Source organism: Quercus robur, chromosome 1 (assembly GCF_932294415.1).
Source record: "Quercus robur chromosome 1, dhQueRobu3.1, whole genome shotgun sequence".
In the NCBI taxonomy this organism is placed as follows: domain Eukaryota; kingdom Viridiplantae; phylum Streptophyta; class Magnoliopsida; order Fagales; family Fagaceae; genus Quercus; species Quercus robur.
The window spans coordinates 16,965,362-16,984,415 of record NC_065534.1 but is presented as its reverse complement, the minus strand read 5'-3'; the positions used below and the strand labels follow the sequence as shown (position 1 = coordinate 16,984,415).

Sequence of the window (19,054 nt, the reverse complement as noted above, 5' to 3'; positions counted from 1 at the left end):
CCTTTTTTTCTTTTAGCAATAGAGTGCATGGTTTCAAACGCCACAACTACATTGTTTGTTATGAACCTTCCCAGGACGAAGGCACTCTGTGCTTCATTGATCACATTGTGTAAAATTTTATTTAGTCTATTCACCAGGACCTTCAATATTAACTTGTAAATCACATTGTAGAGGCTAATGGGGCGATATTTAGTTATCTTTTGGGGGTTTTGGTCTTGGGAATCAGGCAGATATAAGTATCATTGATGCTTTTTGGCATTATACGTGTGTTAATGTAATATACAATTTGATACACTAGGACCAACAATATCCCAATATTTTTGATAAAAGATAGGGGACGTACCGTCGGGGCCCGGTGATTTTGTTTGATGCATTTGTTTGAGTGCACTCCAAACCTCCTCTGCCCTGAACTCCTTTAGAAGTACCTTGTTCATCTTTGGGGTTACCTTTTTATCCATAGCTTCTAGGCTTGCTTTGAAATTGGAAGGTTGGTCTGAACTAAAGATTGACTTGAAATAGTCCATAATGATATTCTCTATTGCCTCGTGCTCTTAATGCCACACTCCCTCATCATCCATAATTCCCCCAACTCTGTTCTTTCGTTGCCTTTAGCTGGTTGTGGCATGGAAAAACTTTGTGTTCTTGTCCCCATTTTGCAGCCAGCACACTCACGACCTTTAGTTTCACACGATTTCTTCCGTAATGTGTTATTCATTGATTTCCTTTCGGATTGCTTATATCTCCTTTGCCGTCTCATGTAGCAGGTTGAGGGACTCAAGTTGTTGAAGGCACATTTGTTTCTGCTTTAAATACTTGTAGACATTCCCGAAACTATTCTAGTTCCAGCATTGGAGTTGACGCTGGCATCTCTCTAGTCTCTCCTGGATAGGCTAGGCAGAGTCATCCTTATATGGATCCCAAGCCATCTCAATGACTTCCTTACACTCTTCCTCTCTTGTCCACATTGCTTCAAACAAGAAGCGCTTCTTCCCTCGTTTGCTATATTGATTCTTTTTTAGTAGCAAAACCAGTAAGCAATGATCCGATGCCGACATTGACACATGGTGTACCTTTGCCTCATGGAAAATCTTTATTCATTCATCATTTGCTACCATTCTGTCCAACCGAAGTAGCGTGCGTTGATCCCCAAACCTTCCATTACACCAGGTAAACCTTAGACCAACAAAGCCTAAATCAAACAAGCCACACCTGCTGAGAAACTCCCTGAACTCCTTCATCTGATCAGCATCTCTTTCTTTCCACCTTATCTTCTCGTCTGGATGCATAATTTCATTAAAATCCCCACAGACCAACCATGGCATCTTGCATTGGGCATTGAGGGATTCAATCAACTATCATGAGCTTTGCCTTTTGCTCGTGACAGGATGATCGTAAAAGCTAGTGGTCCTCCACGGGCCTCTGCTGCCTTCACCGTGAACCACCAGGTCGATGTGGGAGTGCAAGTAGCTCTTAAAACGTACATCTACTCCTTCCCTTCAAAGCATTGCTAGTCCTCCACTCTTGCCATCACTAGGGACTATAATACCTTGAGTAAAGCCTAATTTATGTTGAAAACCTCTCATCCTATCAGTTGTTACCTTCGTTTCTGCTAAGAACACCAAAATGGGGTTTTTTCCTTTCACCTCCTCGGTGAGCGTACGAATTGTTGGAGGAGTCCCCAGCCCCCAACAATTCCATGCTAATATGCTCATTGGGCTTAGCGGCGCTGCGCCGTAGCCACCGCCTTTCTGCCAACCTTAGTCTTGTCTTCATCAAGTTTTTCCCCTATTTGAAGCTTCCCCTTCTTTCGTTTGGTGTTTAGAGTATTAAGATCTAAACCCTGTAGCGGGACTAGGCCGCTTCTTTTTAATTTTTCTAGGCTAATTCTCTTACTTGGGCTTGGCTTATTGGTTTGCCTAGCAAGCCTTTTCCAATGCCCGCTTGTGGGGCCCAAAGTCTCAGCAACCCATCCCTTGTCTTTGTCAAAACTCATTACTAACGGGTTGGATATGTCTTTGGCCCATGGAATGGTCTCTTTTATCTCCAAGCCCAACTCATTACAAGCTACCATGTACCTTACCTTTTCTACAGGTTTACTATCTCCCACCTCATTCTTGGTTTTCTCCCATTGCATGTCACCCTCTAGTTCTGCTGTGGGTAGGGTGTCTATTAGAAAGTCCATCCTTCTTATGTCTAATCCATCCTCCCTCTTTTCTTGTAGCAGGTCGGCCTTTCCATTTTCATGATTAATCTCCACTGCCTGACACGCCAACCTTGTTTCCTCTAGGTTGTAGCACTGACCAAGCCTCTGATTGGACCTCTTCCCTATCACGTGACCCTCACCTGCACCCTCCCTTTCCTCTTGTTGGACTGTTTCTTGTGCTTGCTTTCCCGCTGTCGTCTCCTCCCTATTTGGTCTGAAATCCGATCTATTTACTTCTTCCGATTTCCCTTGGTCTTTTCCCACCCATCTTCCTGGCTCTCCCCTTAGCCACGCCTCATATTGCATACAGCCTTCCCCATCTCTATTCCCCGAACTCGACTTTTCTATGCATTCCTTTTCTTCATGATCCAACATCCCACACCGATAGCAGAAGTTAGGAAGCCGCTCGTATTTGAAGAATACCCTCTGCTCTCTCCACCTTCAATTGATACCCTTTCTCCCCTGACCAGCTTTTTTGTAGCATCGAAACGTATTCGCACTCTTAAAAACTTTCCCCATTGTACACCTTTTTCAGGCACATCAATGTCTAGGACCATTCCAATCTACACTCCAATCTCCATACCTATTTCTCGTGTCATGCTCTTTGGGGGAAGATTATAGATTTGAACCCAAAAAGGGGTCCATTTCAGGACTATCTCTTTTGGAACCAACTCACCTTCAAAGTCCTGTAGGAGTATAAGTTGCTTCTCAAAGCTCCAAGGGCACATCTCCATTATCCGTTTCTTGTCTCTTCCATCGCCAAACTCCACAAGAAACATATCATCTTCAATTTCAGAGATCTGAAGTCCCTTGTTTGGTTTCCACAGCATTTTCATGTTCTTTCTTAAAGCTTCCAAATACGTTTAGTGAGAATCTTCATAACCACGCAGTTTTTTCCGATCTCCCTCGCTGCCTTTGTACTATTACTTCCTAGTTCAATATCTTCGCCTTCTTCTTCTGTAAAAGTTAGCTTGCTCCATAAAGCTTCCAGCTCATCCGCCATTCTGCTAGAACACCCACTCTCCCTTCCCCAGAGGAGCATTGGCGTGTTGGCACGTTATATCTTCATATCTTTTTAAACTTTATGACAAAAATACCTCACAAAACTAACCACAAAAGATGTAAGTGTCACAAAATAAAGCATAGAGTATAACTCCATATTTTTAAGGTATATCATAGGGTTGAAATCTGTAATTTACTCTTTAATTTGTAAACTAAAGCACATTGTTTGCCCTTAAAATTTGGGGTCATTTTCATTTTAACCCCCTAAATTTTTAAAATTTTATTTTAATGCTCCTTATTTGATTCTTTTTCATATTAGTTTTTTACATTTTAAAATTTTCATTTTGGCTATGTAGGGGACATTTTTTTTACATGGGCCGAAAATCAACAGGTGCTTCCTGTTTTATTTAGATATTTGTTTCAAAATGACCGTAAAGGGCCCAAAAAAAAAAAAAAAAACTAAATCAAACATGAACGGATAAAATAAAAATTTGAAAATATAGAGAAGAAATCAAACATGACAGGCCCAAATTGAAAAATGTACAGTACTTGTTTTATAACCCAAACCCGATTTGACCTTTTAGCCATTCCAATTTCGAAGCGAAGGAAACGCAAACGGCACCAAAGTTTCTAAGAAAATGGGGAACCCCACAACGTGTCCCCAATCCCATTACCAGAAAATCGAACAAAACGCATCAGGTCAATCTTCTACACCTTTTTTTAACAACAACCAATATTTACTCTCATTCACAACAATACCACTCTCATTCAAACAAAAAACAAAACACAAACATGAACATGAACATGAACAGCACAACCACTTCAAATCCTAAGAAACAGTGTTTGAGCGTTGTTAAGGACGAGGTTGTTGGTGGTGGTGGTGGTGGTGGTGGAAAGTGGGAGAGTCTGAACCCAGAAATATTGGCTCTGATATTCACGCGGCTTTCAGCTGAGGAAAGGGTCGGAGTGTTGCCTGTGGTTTGCAAGTCGTTTGCGGCGTGTGTGCATGGTCCTTATTGTTGGGCTGAGATTGACATCGATCAATGGTGTCGCAAGATGGACCGTACGGGTTTCCAAGTTGACTCGGCCGTACGGAAGCTCGTGCGGCGGACTAGAGGGACTGTGCGCCGCCTCTCTGCTTTCAAGGTTGGCGATCCTGGCTTCGCTTATGTTGCCAACTGGTATGAATAATAACTGTGTGTTTATGTGTGTATTTCTTGTGTCTCAAGGTATTGCTTGTAAGGTGATAAAACAAAATGCAAAACTTGTGTGAATCTCTTTCTTTATTGGAATTAGAAAGAAAAAAAAAATTTTGAATGGTGGCATGAGTACTTTTGAATTCTCCGTTACAAATAATAAAATGTATTAGTTGGGTTACAAAAAAATCATAATTTGTTAAATAATTAGATCTTTACTTTTCTTTCTTTTTTTCTATTTTAATAGTTTGAGATTTTGGGACGAACGGGTAAAATTTTTATAGTTCAGTTAATTGCTAGCTCATAGTGTTTCAATGTAGACATCTAAGGTTCAAAACCCCATACCCGTTATAATTATTGGATTAGATTTTGGGAGAAATGAGAATTTCTTGTGGTATTAGAATATGTGGTCTTGAGTTCAAAAAAGCTATCTTTGCTTTACCTTTTATTTATTATTAAGGTGGGAGTCTATGCCCACACATGTAGGGGAGTATTGGAATAATAGTTAATTAATTAAATTTATTATTTTCTAATATGTTAACATTTTGACACAAATGGTAGTTCATCTCTCATTCATTACTAAGGGGGAGTTTGGGTTTACACATGGGTAGGAAATAGAATAATGGTTAAATGATTAAATTTATTATTTTCTAATAACTTAACCTTTTGCCACCGATAGTTTATCGGTTTTAATAAATTGGAAACATTAATTGCAGCTGAAATAGAAATTTAGTGGATGGCCAAACGGTCTCAGAAATTATCAGTATACTTGAAACATGATATATATTATTACTGTTTTCTGTAAAATATATATAATAAAAAGTACTTTAAAAGCTGTGGGTAGCAATTAAGGACAGATTCTGTACTCGTGAGAGGCTAGCTAGGAGGAGATATATGTGTGTACTGTAAAAGTTGATTAGCAGGTATAGACCATTCATTCTTTGAATGCTTCTTCACTGGGAGAATTTGGCAGAAAGGTCCTCTCTGTGGTCCTTGTTATAATAGGCAGTTCTTTTCATTGCCTGATCTTGTGCTTTGGAGTGTTCATCAAGAGCTTAAGGGTTAGAGCCTTAAGAGTGATTAATTGTATGCAAGCTTACTTTTTGCTTCTGCTTTGTACCGCATTTGGCTGCAAAGGTGTTCCAAGGGTCTATAAATATAATAGCCAAGTTGAAACTGTGGAAAGGCTGTCGAAGGAGATCAAAGATTATGTTTAAGCTCGGATTGGAGGCTTCAAGAATGTTTCTAATCTATTAGGAAAGGGAATAATCTGTTCTAATGGAGAGTGGCTATGTCTATTCTTGGCTAGAAGTTAAGTTTTTGGGCTTGTTAATGTTATTGGACTGATTGTTTATCAATTTTTTGCACTAAAAGTATATCATTCATTAAAAAGGAAGAAGATTGGTATAACTGTTTTTCTTTTCTGTAGTGGCAGATTCCTTAGGGTATTGCAGATTCCTATGAGTGATGTCACTGACAAAATGGTAGAGAGGCATGCAATTTCATTTGAAAACATGGCAGTCCTTGACATCAGCTACTGTTTGAAGATAACATGCAAAGGGCTTGAATCTTTTGGAAAGAACTGCAAGACCTTGGTTCACTTGAGGAGAAATATGCCCCTACCGGAGGTGTTGCCTAGTTACAATGTGAATGGGACGGGCATCAAGCCTGATGATAGCGAGGCAATGATCATAGCTGACACAATGCCAGGACTTCAGCATCTTGAGCTTTGTTATGGCCGCTTTGGCGATGTTGGCCTTGAGGCCATTCTTGCTAAGTGCACGGCCCTTACACATCTTGACATTCGAGGGTGTTGGAGCGTGAAGTTGGATGGTGATCTTGAGGATAGATGCTACCAGCTTCAAGAGTTTAAGAGCCCCTGGCATGATGAGTTTGACAACGAGGCCTCCTCAGGTAGTGACAGTGATGGAGCCAATGCTGATGTAGAATCTTCCTCTGATGAGGATTAACTCATGGTTTTGTGGTAATCTTGACATAACAATAGGCCCCCCAATAAACCTTCTTCACTCCCTCTTAGGAAGTAATGCCATTCCTAAAACTCAAAGTAAATGCTTCTTGCTCTTCTTTCATTTTCCTTTGACTTAAATAGAAGTTTCTTTTACCTTTTTGCAAGAGTAATTCTCTGTTTTGTCTCTAAGAAACTGAAGGAAATAAATGAAGATATAATTTTGAAATTCAAGTTGGCTGATGTACACGGTTTTGTTAAGCATTTCATCAGATTACTTATTTTATATTTTCCTTTTGTATTAGTCATATCATACTTGTGATTGATGGATTATTTTTCATCTTACCATGTCCGAATTATTATTTGGAAAATATTGCTTTCTTGAATTCATACTGTTTGGAGAAAAGCTTTTGCATTGGTTATTAATGATCATATGTAATACTCCCTTGCCTGTTGTATTCTTTAAAAAATAAGTAAATAAATAAAAGAACCATTATAGAACTGGAATATGAAGTTGACCAAACTTATTAAGTGAAAAAAGATTGGATTTAACTACTAAGAGCTACATATTTTCATGGAACAGGCAAGGGAGTGTTCAATTCCTAAACCACCAACGGACTTCCAAAGAAATAATAACTGCATGATTTCCATTTTGTCAATACCTTTTATAACTAATAAGATCTATATGAAAGCCATGGAAGTCACATAAACAGTAATTTGTTTGTATCTATATGGTATCAGTTGTTCATGATGCTTGATGTACACACACATATATAATTGTATCTATTTTTACCGAAATATCAGAATGCATAGTATCACTAATCAAAGGAATTTAAAAACTCTGCATTGGTTTTTTAGCCTGTGATGCAATTGCCAAACCCATTAATAGCTAGTCCGGTGCCCAACCCAAGCTAGCATTGGCACACTCTTATGCTTTTTACTGACGACAGTGATGAATTGGCTGAAGATGGAGGGAGACCAAATTGGCTTTGGAGAGCCGTGTTGTGCTATAGACTTTAAGGTTGGTGATTAAAGAGTTGAATGTAGTATTTATGGCGGTTTGTGATTTGTCAACACTATTTTGCTTTGTGTTGGTGTGGTGAGTTTGGTTCTCTTTGATAGGCGATTGGAGAAGAAAAAAAATACAAAAGAAAGGATGAAGAAATGAAATAGAGAAAGGGAATATGAAAAGGTGGGAGAAGAGAAAGGCTACATAGTATATACCAATCATACTAATAGTTCCCAATAGTTTCTTCTAATTGACTCTAACCTTTTACGTAAAGGCTATTCTCCAAAATAATTCTTATAGAAAACTATTTTTAATAATTATTAATTAAATAATATTATTTTCCCAACAAAAAATAAATAAATAAACCCCTTAATTTGGCATGTCTACATTAAAATTTAAAATTAAGCTTTGACAAGCACTCAAAAGAATGTCGAGCTCTCCTAGAAACTTGTTTTATCCCTAATAGCCCCACTTCGAGTTTGGGCCTCCATTCCATGCACACACCTCAAAAGTTTAAGGCGTGCTACAAAACAAGAAACAAAATTGAAGAGAAAGAGATCATGATCGAGTAGCACCTACCATGCGTGAGGCACAGAAAAGCTTCAGATATAGGATATAATGCTAAACTTCATGATAGAAATGGATAGAAGCAAAGTTAGAATTCAAAACATACACAACTTTCTAACTCCCCAACTACAAATATTTCACGATTTTAAACAAGGAAAAATAGGCATTTTCCCAACTCTCCTAAGAGTTCCCACTTCATCCATAGAAAAAAACACAAGAAAATTATCTTATGATTAATTGCTTGTAGATATTTTTAGGCCCATGTCGTTGCTCTCTTGCACACCTTACATCTCCTCCTGCTCAGCATCCTCCTCATCCTCATAGTCAAGTTCCTCATCTGCTGTGGCATCTTGGTACTGCTGGTACTCGGATACCAGATCATTCATGTTGCTTTCTGCCTCGGTGAACTCCATTTCATCCATGCCTTCCCCAGTGTACCAGTGCAAGAAAGCCTTTCTCCTGAACATAGCTGTGAACTGCTCGCTCACCCGCCTAAACATCTCCTGGATGGAGGTTGAGTTCCCAATAAAGGTCGACGCCATAGAGAGGCCCCTGGGAGGAATATCACAGACACTTGATTTCACATTGTTTGGGATCCACTCAACAAAGTAAGAAGAATTCTTATTCTGCACATTGATCATCTGTTCATCGACTTCTTTAGTACTCATCTTGCCCCTGAACATGGCTGAAGCTGTGAGGTAGCGACCATGGCGTGGGTCTGCAGCGCACATCATGTTCTTTGAATCCCACATTTGCTGGGTAAGCTCTGGGACAGTTAGAGCACGGTACTGTTGAGAACCACGTGAGGTAAGAGGAGCAAATCCAACCATAAAGAAGTGCAGACGGGGGAACGGAATGAGATTCACTGCAAGTTTCCGGAGGTCAGAGTTAAGCTGGCCAGGGAACCTGAGGCAGCAAGTAACACCACTCATGGTTGCAGAGATCAGATGGTTCAGATCACCAACTGCGAGAGGAAATAAATCAGAGTTGATCAGCAGATACCTTGGAAGATAAGGATAGCACTTTTTAAAATATGAACCCTTTTCACACTATAAAAATATCACAAAACATTCCCTTCACAAATCTTTTATCAATATTATCAAATAGTTTTGAGGATAATACTCTTATGGGGGGGGAGTTTAAACCTCCGTCAAAGGAATCATGACCAACCAAAAGGTCACAAGAAAATTTCATAAATAAAATAAATAATTAATTAATTAAAAAGGCCCATTATATGGCGGATCCCGCATCAGTGAAAGTTATGGAAAAGGCCAACTTAAAATTATTGAGATTTTCCAAATCAAGAATCATAAACAAGTTGTTGCATTAATATTTGATACGTTACATTCATCACATTACATATAGGAATTAAGTTCTAAAATGCAGTTGCCAAACAAAAGCAGGTTATCATGCAGTAGTAACACACCACCCAAACACAATAAGACACTGACGAAAGGCATTAGACAGTGGCATCTTACCAAATAAATGTATTTTTCCCCATAAATACATGCCCAAATATCATGCAAGATCCAATAAGGCCCCCACATTCAAAATCAACCAGCTCAGAAGTCAAACTCAACACATGCCATCATACTAAATTAATTGGGATGGCTTCATTTCAGGCATCAACTGGACCTAACAGTTGCTATCAAGCATATTTCATTATAATCCCTATAAGGTGGGCGAACATCTGACCCCACAACATACTTAATGCACTGACCTACCAAGAAGGTGAAATCAATGAATGATAAAGAAATTCATCAGGAAAACAGCTGTCCACTACTAACCACAATAATAGACAACGCTAAGAACACAACCAAACCAAACATAGTGTGAGCCCCCCCACCCCCAGGCACATGGGCTTCAAGCCTTCAAGTGCAAACAAAATGACACAGCAACCCAGTAGCAGCACATTGAATTCAGATCATGTTAGAATGTTTTTTTTTTTTGGGGATAAATAATAAAGATTTATTGATATCAAAAAAAGAGACACCCAAGTACACAGGGAGTATAGAGGGGTGTAAATATCAAATACAAAAATTACATAAATCAAGTAAATCCAAAATTGAAGAAAAAGGTTGGTTTCTCCACACTGAGAACCAGTCCAATAAGGTTAAAAATGTTTTACAAGCAAAAAACTAACATCTCAGGGATTCTTACTAGTATTCTAACTTTTCCACTTTTGTTAAAATACATAATCATATACTTTGTTAGTCCCGTTTAGAAAATCAAATATTTTAAGGGAACATCATTTGTAGTGTCTCTCTAAGAAAAATGTGTAGGTTTTAAAAAATGCCCTTATAAACTTAAAAAAAAATTAAATTGACTAAAATAAAGGATAGGGGCTTTTTTTCTTTAGAATCAAGATACTAAAGGATAAGGGCATACTGAGAAGTCAATAAATAATGACCATTAATTTTTAAAACTGAACAAATATTTTGGGCAGCCTGATGGAGAGAGGCAGTAATTATAAGCATATGCAATCGAAAATAGATTACAAAATAATTCCAAAAAAATAAATGAACAATTGTAGACAAAATATTTAACTTGTTCAACATGGTCCTAAATAAGCATGATACTTGTTAAAATTCAACTAGTTCACATGTGACAGTCAAGACAACCTTGCATAAGAAACAGCATTATACTAATATCTTTGAAATAAGGCCAGTAGAAAGCTTTTATAGAAAACTGAATTGAAATCCTAGCTTCTACTTTGTTGCAGTTGAAAATAATCTACTTACAGCTTGGGGTAGTTAACTTCAGAGTCCTGAAACAAATATCATACAAGGCCTCATTATCCAACACCATGCACTCATCTGCATTCTCAACAAGCTGATGAACAGAAAGGGTGGCATTGTAGGGCTCAACAACTGTATCTGAGACCTTTGGCGATGGGAACACAGAGAAAGTGAGCATCATCCTGTCAGGGTACTCTTCCCTGATCTTCGAAATAAGCAAAGTACCCATCCCAGAACCAGTACCTCCACCAAGAGAGTGGCATACTTGGAAGCCTGAAGCAAGAAAAACCCATGTATAAATCAGTTTCATTACAATGACATACTATACATCATTTTACTTTCTTTATAGTTGTGTCAGCAGAGAAGATTTAATATAAGCTATAAAAATAAGATAAAAGTGCTCTTCTTAAATTCCTAAAAAATTAAAATGTTATTCCATCAAGAAAGAAAAAGCAGTATAAGTTAGATAAAAATAAAACTATGATAAATTGTTGTGTAAAAAGATCTATTATTCACTGTTCATTCAAGAAATCTTATGACTTACAATAAAAATAGATAAAGGCATAAGACTACTAACAAAGATCTCACTCAAACAAAAACTCTAAGAGACATATAGGAAACAAAATAGAATCTAGACAACCTTTGCTGTCCAAAACTAAGTTAATTGAATTGATTCAATATCCAATAAATTATAATTCCCAGAGTTCAACAGGCAAAAGTAGCATAATATCAATATCCAAATCCCAACTCCATGAATTCCTAAACCATTAACAACAAAAAAAATAAAACATAAAAGAACACAAAGAAAAATCAATAAAAAAAAACAAGAAGAAATTATACCCTGAAGACAGTCACAATTCTCAGCTTCCTTTCTCACAACATCAAGAACCGAGTCAATGAGCTCTGCTCCCTCAGTGTAATGCCCTTTGGCCCAGTTGTTTCCAGCACCAGACTGCCCAAAAACGAAGTTATCAGGCCTGAAGATCTGACCATAGGGACCAGTCCTCACACTGTCCATGGTACCTGGCTCGAGATCCATGAGCACGGCACGAGGGACGTACCGCCCACAAGAGGCCTCATTGTAATACACATTGACGCGCTCCAATTGCAGTTCAGAGTTCCCAGTGTAACGGCCGGTAGGGTCGATGCCGTGCTCGTCGCAAACCACTTCCCAGAACTTTGATCCGATTTGGTTTCCACATTGTCCACCCTGAATGTGAAGGATTTCTCTCATTTTCTCTCTGTAGAAACCGAGTAGAAAAACATCAAGTAGCAATGTCAGTAATATTTAGTGAAAAACCTAATGCACTGTTTGGTTGATGAGAAAATGAGGGTAAATAAGATAATAGTCTCAAAACCTTTAAAAAAAAAATTAAAAAAAAACTCTCAATTCTGAATAACACAAGCACAAAATCAAGTAGCAATGTCTGTGAAAAACCTAATGCTCTGTTTGGTTGATGAGAAAATGCAGGTAAATAGAATAATAGTCTCAAATTCTTAAAATCTCTCAATTGCTCTAATTTTCCACCATTTTCTCAGGAGCCAAATCGATTTAAGTAAAAAAAAAAATACTTCAAAGAAGTTCAAATCGAAATTAAATACCAAAAAAAAAAACAGAGAAACATAAAATTCGAGGATTAAGAAAAAAGGCTAGTAGATCGAGACCGTTTGGTTGCCGAGAAAATGAAGGAAAGTAAAATAAAGATAACAAAACACATTACAAAGCATTGATTCAAAAAAATGCGCTAGTATTCTACTGTCTTTTCCTTCACTCTCCTAAGGTTTCTGGGCAACCAAGCAGAGAAGAAATGTATAGCCGAGAAACTTACCAAAGAGCGGAGATACGGAGATTGGAAGTGAGAAATGTGAGGATTCTGATGAGGCTCCGGCTACCAGCGGCGGAGCTTGACTCGATCGGAGGGTGTAGAGAGAGAGAGAGTGTGTGTGTGATTTGAGCGTGAGAAACCGAGCTTTGGAAATGTGGAATTATATAAGGAAGCAAATGGGTGAGGATTTGAAGATCGGACGGACAGCGTTATTTCCCTCGCGTTTTGGCGTTGTTGGGCCGTTCGATGCCATTGATGGATTAGATTGGACGGTGTGGATTGAGTTGTTAACGTTCAGAAAAAATGAGGGGTCTCTATTTGTCTTTTTCATACTTTTTAAAATAATATTTTGTAGACGAAAATGACCTTGTGGTTATTGACTAGATTGTCCTTGGCGTTGGCTATGATCAAACGGTTGAAACGTTTGTGTTGTAGGCCTGTAGCATGGCTTGCGCATTATATTTGTCCCGATTGATTTTTTAAAAGAAACTATATCTATCTCCTTCTCTATCAGTAATGTTGGAGACACTAATGTTAGCACAATTTTATATCATAACTCGCCACATGGCGAGTTATGATCGGTAATGGTGTGTCATCAGCATTATTTCTATATCTGTATATTAATTAAGAGATATTAAGAAAATTTAGAAAGTTAGTTATAATTTCAAAAAATGTTTAAAATATTTTTAATTTAATTAGATAATCTTTATTCCTAAAAAAAAAATAGAATTAAAATTGTAATTCAATAAAATTCAAAAACAAAAAATTACTTGAGAAACTTTTTTTTCCTAAAAATTAGTATAAATCTCTATTTAAATATACTTCACACACGTTTGATACATTTTTTTTCCCTGAAAATTGGCATGCTAAACCTAGCAGTTTATTTTTTTCAAAATCCTAAATTTTAGCTTCTTAAAAATTCATTCCCGTATAACCTCGCTAACAATATACAAAATTTAAAAATTATGACATTAAACTACACAAAAAATAAATAAATAAATAAAAACTCATCACAGGTGCTGAGCGCATGTGATGAGGCTAGTAAGTGATTATGCGGTTTAAAACTTGAGTTTTACAGTTTACTAACATATGCCTTAAGTGCATGTGTAGGGACACGATTCTCAAACGGCCCAACGATTACGTTGGGCTCGCACGTAAAGGATCCCTCACAATAAAATTTGTAGAGAGTGGGCTTAAAAGGCTAGCGTTTGGTCACAGGGCGTTGGTCCAAACCGGATTTTAAGGAACTCAGATAAGAAAAGGCTTCGGCCTAGATATCCAAGCCCCACAGTTTTATAACTTGTGGGATTGGGCTTCTCGGATCAGGTCCGAGGAGCACTAATGTTTTTCTCCGGTTATCCGGCGGTGACTTTTTAGTGGTGGTTTACATATATTATCCGGTCATTCTCATCCCTGGAGCTTTTTCCGCAGGAAGTGAGATGGATCTCTTCTTTGTTACCTTACGTTTTCTTTTATACTAGCCTACGTTCGTTGTCCTTCGCCCACGTGTAGGGTCGACTTTTTCAGGACAGATATTTGTCCCGTCAGTCTAATCCCGAAATGGTTGGAGATGGTCAATAAAGCCTAAGAATCCGGTTCTGTCAGGTGCAATGTCATATCAATGAAGGGTATTAAGGACTATTTCCCCGAGATATTTTCTGATCTTTTAAGCTTGCTTGTATGCCACTTTCATCAATGAGACTTTGGGTCTGCCGAGGACTAAGCTGTCCTCGGCTGTATCTTCGGGCCACTTCGGGCTTACTATTTTTGAGCCTGGGCCCTGGCCTCCTTTAGTTTGGGGCCTGTGGACTCCCCATAAGTGAGCGGGCTGAGCCCACAAACTATTGTGCCCCACAGCATGTATTAACCAGTCCCTTAAAATTTACACAACTTAGGTCGAGTGTTCATATGTAGTATGCATTGGACTTAATAGAATGCTAATATGTGTTCAATACTTGTTGTGTATTAGCACTTAGCATCTTATCAAATTTATTACACATGAGTATTAAACCTAAGTCTTGTGCATTTCTTTGTTTCTTTCTTTTAGGTGCAGCTCTCTCAAATAGCCCATTTTCTAGATTTTGAAAAATAAGTAAAAGGCACTAAATCTTGTTAGACAAAAGAGAAAGATGAAATCATTACAATGTAGGTGCTACTAGTATAATCAGATGCTATTCAAAATTTAGTCATTTAATTTCTATCTTGTATCCAATTTTTTTTTTTTTTTTGTCATTTGGGAATATATAAAAATAAAAAGATTGTATAAAGTGTTAATGTTTTTGTAGTATAAAATATTAAATTTTTTAAAAGATCAAGAATTTCTTAGAAGTTTGATGATTTTCTTGAGAAATAAGTTGAAAATGATATTTGACTTGTCATAAGATAGATGGGTCGCGTGTGTTGACATTAGTTAGTTTCATTTTCTTTTTTCAAACATTAGAAAAAAGATGCATTGTAACTTACATGGAATGAATCACAAATGATATTAGTTTTGTGATGATTCAATAGTTATAACTTATAATAATGGGGAGGAGCATTTGAACTTTGTATATCTATGTTGGAAACATTAGGATTTGTGAACTAAAAGACTTTTTACACCAATAATAGTAATTAATTTAGTATTCATACATTATTGCCATTTCTCACTCTTCATCAAGTTTTTTGTTGATTCTTTTTCTTTTTTTTTTTTACTCTCAAAATGCTTTTCCACGCAGAAGGCATTGTGACTTTACTTAGAGGGGCCTTCCTAAAATTAATAAACGGGAAATACTTTACCTTAAAAACTTTATGGAATAATGAATGGGTATTGATTGGTTGATTCTATTGAACATTGGTTATCATCCTTGCTTAGCTAACAAAACTTAGTTGAAGGCTTTTGTTTTCGAAAACCCATGCCCCATTTGATTTAGTTTCACATAATTTTTCCATTTAATATAATTAACTCATTCTCATTAATTTTCTACCCACACAGTAATTTAATTACCATTGACTTTGAGTTTAGCTTTTCACACAAAGTATTAAAAAGCTTAAAGCATTTCACACAAAGTATTAAAAAGCTTAAAGCAGTTCATTGTATAAATCAAGTATCACTTGTAAGGTCAATAATTTTTCATTTCATCCTGGTGTTTTCTTCTATACCCTTTCCTTTAGTTTGAAGAATATTTGGTTTTAAAAAATTAATTTTTTTAAAAAAATTCTATCAACAATGATAGCCCCCAAATACTTGTCATATTATTTGAAATTTTGAACTTCTAGGGTGCTATTAGTCTCTTTTTTAACCACATGTCGCATTTTTATATGGAAGAGTGAGGAGATCTTATCTTTTTTTTTTTTTTTTTTTTTTGGCCTAATGCGTCTTCATACTCTTAATATTCTTTGAATGGACTTCACATCCTCAATCCTTTTTCAACAATAGAAAACAAGACTAATTATCAACAAATAATAAACAAGTTATTCATGTCCCCCCAACTTAAAAAGCAGTTCAATTTTACTCTCATAATAATCCAATAATGCTAACCTCTTTTTTCACTTTTGACACCAAATAACAGCCCCAAAAGCCATTACCAAGGTGGAGGTACCAAACAGTACACTAAACCGAAAGGTCATTTGCAAATTCCTTGGGACCCCATTGTCACGTTGAAGGGGCATACTGGTAATTTCAATGAAGAAAAACTTTATTAGACATCAGGGCAATCTAGTAATTTTGTTACACTAAATATTAGGATTACATGAATGTGAGAGTGTCTTCCTCTTATTGATTGGTAATTCAAGAAGAAAAAAATCAAAGAAGAGATATTTTTTATTTTGTTGTGTTTGGTGTGTCCAAAGAAATAGAAATAAATAAAAAAAAGGACAGAAAAGGTGGAAAGAGGTTTGCTGGGGCAACAGTAGCATTTGGGGTTTGGAGTTGAGAAATCGATGTGCCCATGTGAGCGGCCAACCACTCTTATAAGTCTATCTCATCTCTCTCACCACACTGCACTAGTACCTAAAAGACTATCTTCTACTTTATTCTATCCGTGACTTTCATTTTTCTTTAGCTTAGATTTTGGGCAACTTAATTGTGTCCCCGGCTTATTAATATGTATCTGCCTATGTCTACATATGGCAGAAAAAAAAAAAAAAAAAAAGTGATTGGAAAATAATTTCATGCTCTTGGCTCATATTCACTAATGTTTTTGATAAGACTGGGTGCACTGTTATGACTTATTTGAATCTCTTGTTCTTGCAGGCTTGGGCTTAGCAAGTAAGATGTTATTATAGTTACGCTCAAATAAAAGACGCCAAATCAAATCGTCCTCACCCCTTATCCATATTTGTTTATAATTAATATATATATATATATATATATATATATGTGGTAGAGAGAGAGATCTATGGTGTTTACTTTTTTTGTATGGTAAAAATTGAACCTTTATCTTATAACATGCCTCTAGCACCGATATGACGCACATAGGCAAATTCTATCCTTCAATCAAATCTTCTTTCCATTCCATTGTGTCTATCAAGTCACAGACCAAAACATTTTGAGAGAGATAGTTTTGTGGAAAAATTACTTTAGAATTGTTGGGATTAGGTAGTCCATCTAGATCTATTCCCCCCCCCCCAAAAAAAATATAGATTTGTCTTCCATTTTTCACCTTGCATCTAAATCCACATTATAGGACCTTCATTGTCTCGATGCTCCACACATATGAAGCATTAGCGGCAATTTTGCATTTAGGAATTTGTTGGGGAATTACTTTGATTCGAGAACCCAAAACAACAAAGACCCTAGTAAGTTAGCGATTTTGAGCCATACTTTGCAAAGAGAGCAAGGCTAAGGAGATGCAAATCACATATACACATCACTCCAATTTTCTATTCCATGCATAACTTCTTCCAACTTAACCAATGCATTTTACGCTCAAAGTCACATTGTTCCCACCAAATTTTTTGCATCATAGTATTCAAATTAGTTTAAAAATAAATAATAAATAATAAATAATAAATAAAAAACCCATTTGACAAGAGGAAACAACTCATCGCAATTGTAGGGATGGACTGAGCTATGACTTTCAATAAAATATCCCTCCCAACTTGAGATAACAATTTTTCCTTCCATCTTTGTATTTTTCTCTCCACTCGCTCTTTAATAACAAAAAATGCTTTTGTCTTTAACCCCCACCTCTTTGTGGATAATTGGTAGAAGGAAAGCTTCACTAGTAACATTTCATAATGTTTTTCAATGTGTCCATCAAAAAGAATATCATAATGTTTTTTTTCATACAATACAGGCATGCTTTGCTAATTGAGTTTAATAACTATCAACTACTATATTGTCAAAAATAAAATAAAAAATAAAAAATCTCTTCTTTTTAATTTTTTTTCACACTAAAACCCTGCTTGCCCCTGTAGACTAGAACAGTCATTTTTTTGGTCCATCATATCAATCAAGATCTCATCCTCATCTGCTAATATGTATCATATATGTGGTCCCAAATTATACTCTAATGAACACTTTCTGTCCCAAAAACATGTTGCAATAGGTCTTGCTCACATGCTGTGAGACACTGATCATGGAAAAATCTCATAGTTATATCGTATTTATAGATCTGAACATGTGACTGCCATTTAATTTTGCTTAACAAGTATGCTTTCTGTGTGGTCTGGAGACAGGGTTCCTCTATCGGATCCTAGGATTAGAAACTAAACCCAGAGACACTATTTTATGAATTATATATTATATCTGTATCAGACATCTATTATTGGGTAATTAGTTGGGTGCGTTTGGGACTTGCTTATTGACTAGTTTTTTGCTTTTTAGTTTTAATGAACAGCTTTTTAAAACTATACATTTTCAAAGTATACAAGTATATACTTTAGTACACTTTCATGATTTTATTTTTTATTTTTAATGAATTTGCAAGTGGTCTTTTGTTGTAGTAACATCTAGGATGCACGAATACTTCATTTGGGGTGCCGTACTATTATCGTCTTCATGTCATACACATGTCATAATAATATCCTATCTGCCGTATCATATTATAATTTTTTAAAAATTCGTGTCCTTGTTATTGATTTAGTTCCAATGTTTATCTCCTAAATTCTTCAAACTTCAAGGAAAAAGAAAAGAAAAGAATGTAGAGCACAAGTTTAGAGAAGTGGTAAACACTATTACTAATACTTGTAACAAATTGACTCAGGATATTGTGATGGATCAAAGCCTTTCATGACTACAGTAGAGTGCACAAGTTTAGAGTAGCAATTGTCAATGACAATCTGGAGAAAAGAGGACATCAAGCTGAATCTTTTGTAACCCATTTTATTCCACTTTCGGAACTTGCTTTTGTATTAGCTTTTGACAATTCAGATGTAACAAATATTCATTTCGTACGTTGAATTAACTAATGCTTTATTCTTTTTTTTTTTTAATTAAAAAAAAATGTTGAAGGAAAGAGATGGCATCTCTTACAATGTTGTGTGGGCATCCCACCCATGAGCCAAACACAAGAGTGTTTTAAACACTCGATTTAAACATGCCCGCCCCACCTATGGGTGAGACTCG

General features: G+C 36.5%; 2 protein-coding genes across 2 annotated transcripts; one reads left to right on the top strand and one right to left on the bottom strand.

Moving 5' to 3' along the window:
• The first annotated feature begins 3,793 nt into the window (after positions 1-3,793).
• Positions 3,794-6,548, top strand: LOC126723550 (F-box protein FBW2-like). Its single transcript, XM_050427096.1, has 2 exons — positions 3,794-4,386; positions 5,831-6,548. The coding sequence occupies exons 1-2, from the start codon at positions 3,998-4,000 to the stop codon at positions 6,369-6,371; spliced, it is 930 nt and encodes a 309-aa protein (XP_050283053.1). The 5' UTR covers positions 3,794-3,997; the 3' UTR covers positions 6,372-6,548.
• Positions 6,549-7,985: 1,437 nt separating this feature from the next.
• On the bottom strand, positions 7,986-12,662 carry LOC126723545 (tubulin beta-5 chain). Its single transcript, XM_050427082.1, has 4 exons — positions 12,511-12,662; positions 11,522-11,922; positions 10,685-10,954; positions 7,986-8,907 (listed from the first exon to the last, which is right to left on the bottom strand). Exons 2-4 carry the CDS (start codon positions 11,913-11,915, stop codon positions 8,228-8,230), a joined length of 1,344 nt encoding a protein of 447 aa, XP_050283039.1. The 5' UTR covers positions 11,916-11,922; positions 12,511-12,662; the 3' UTR covers positions 7,986-8,227.
• Between the last annotated feature and the right edge of the window lie 6,392 nt (positions 12,663-19,054).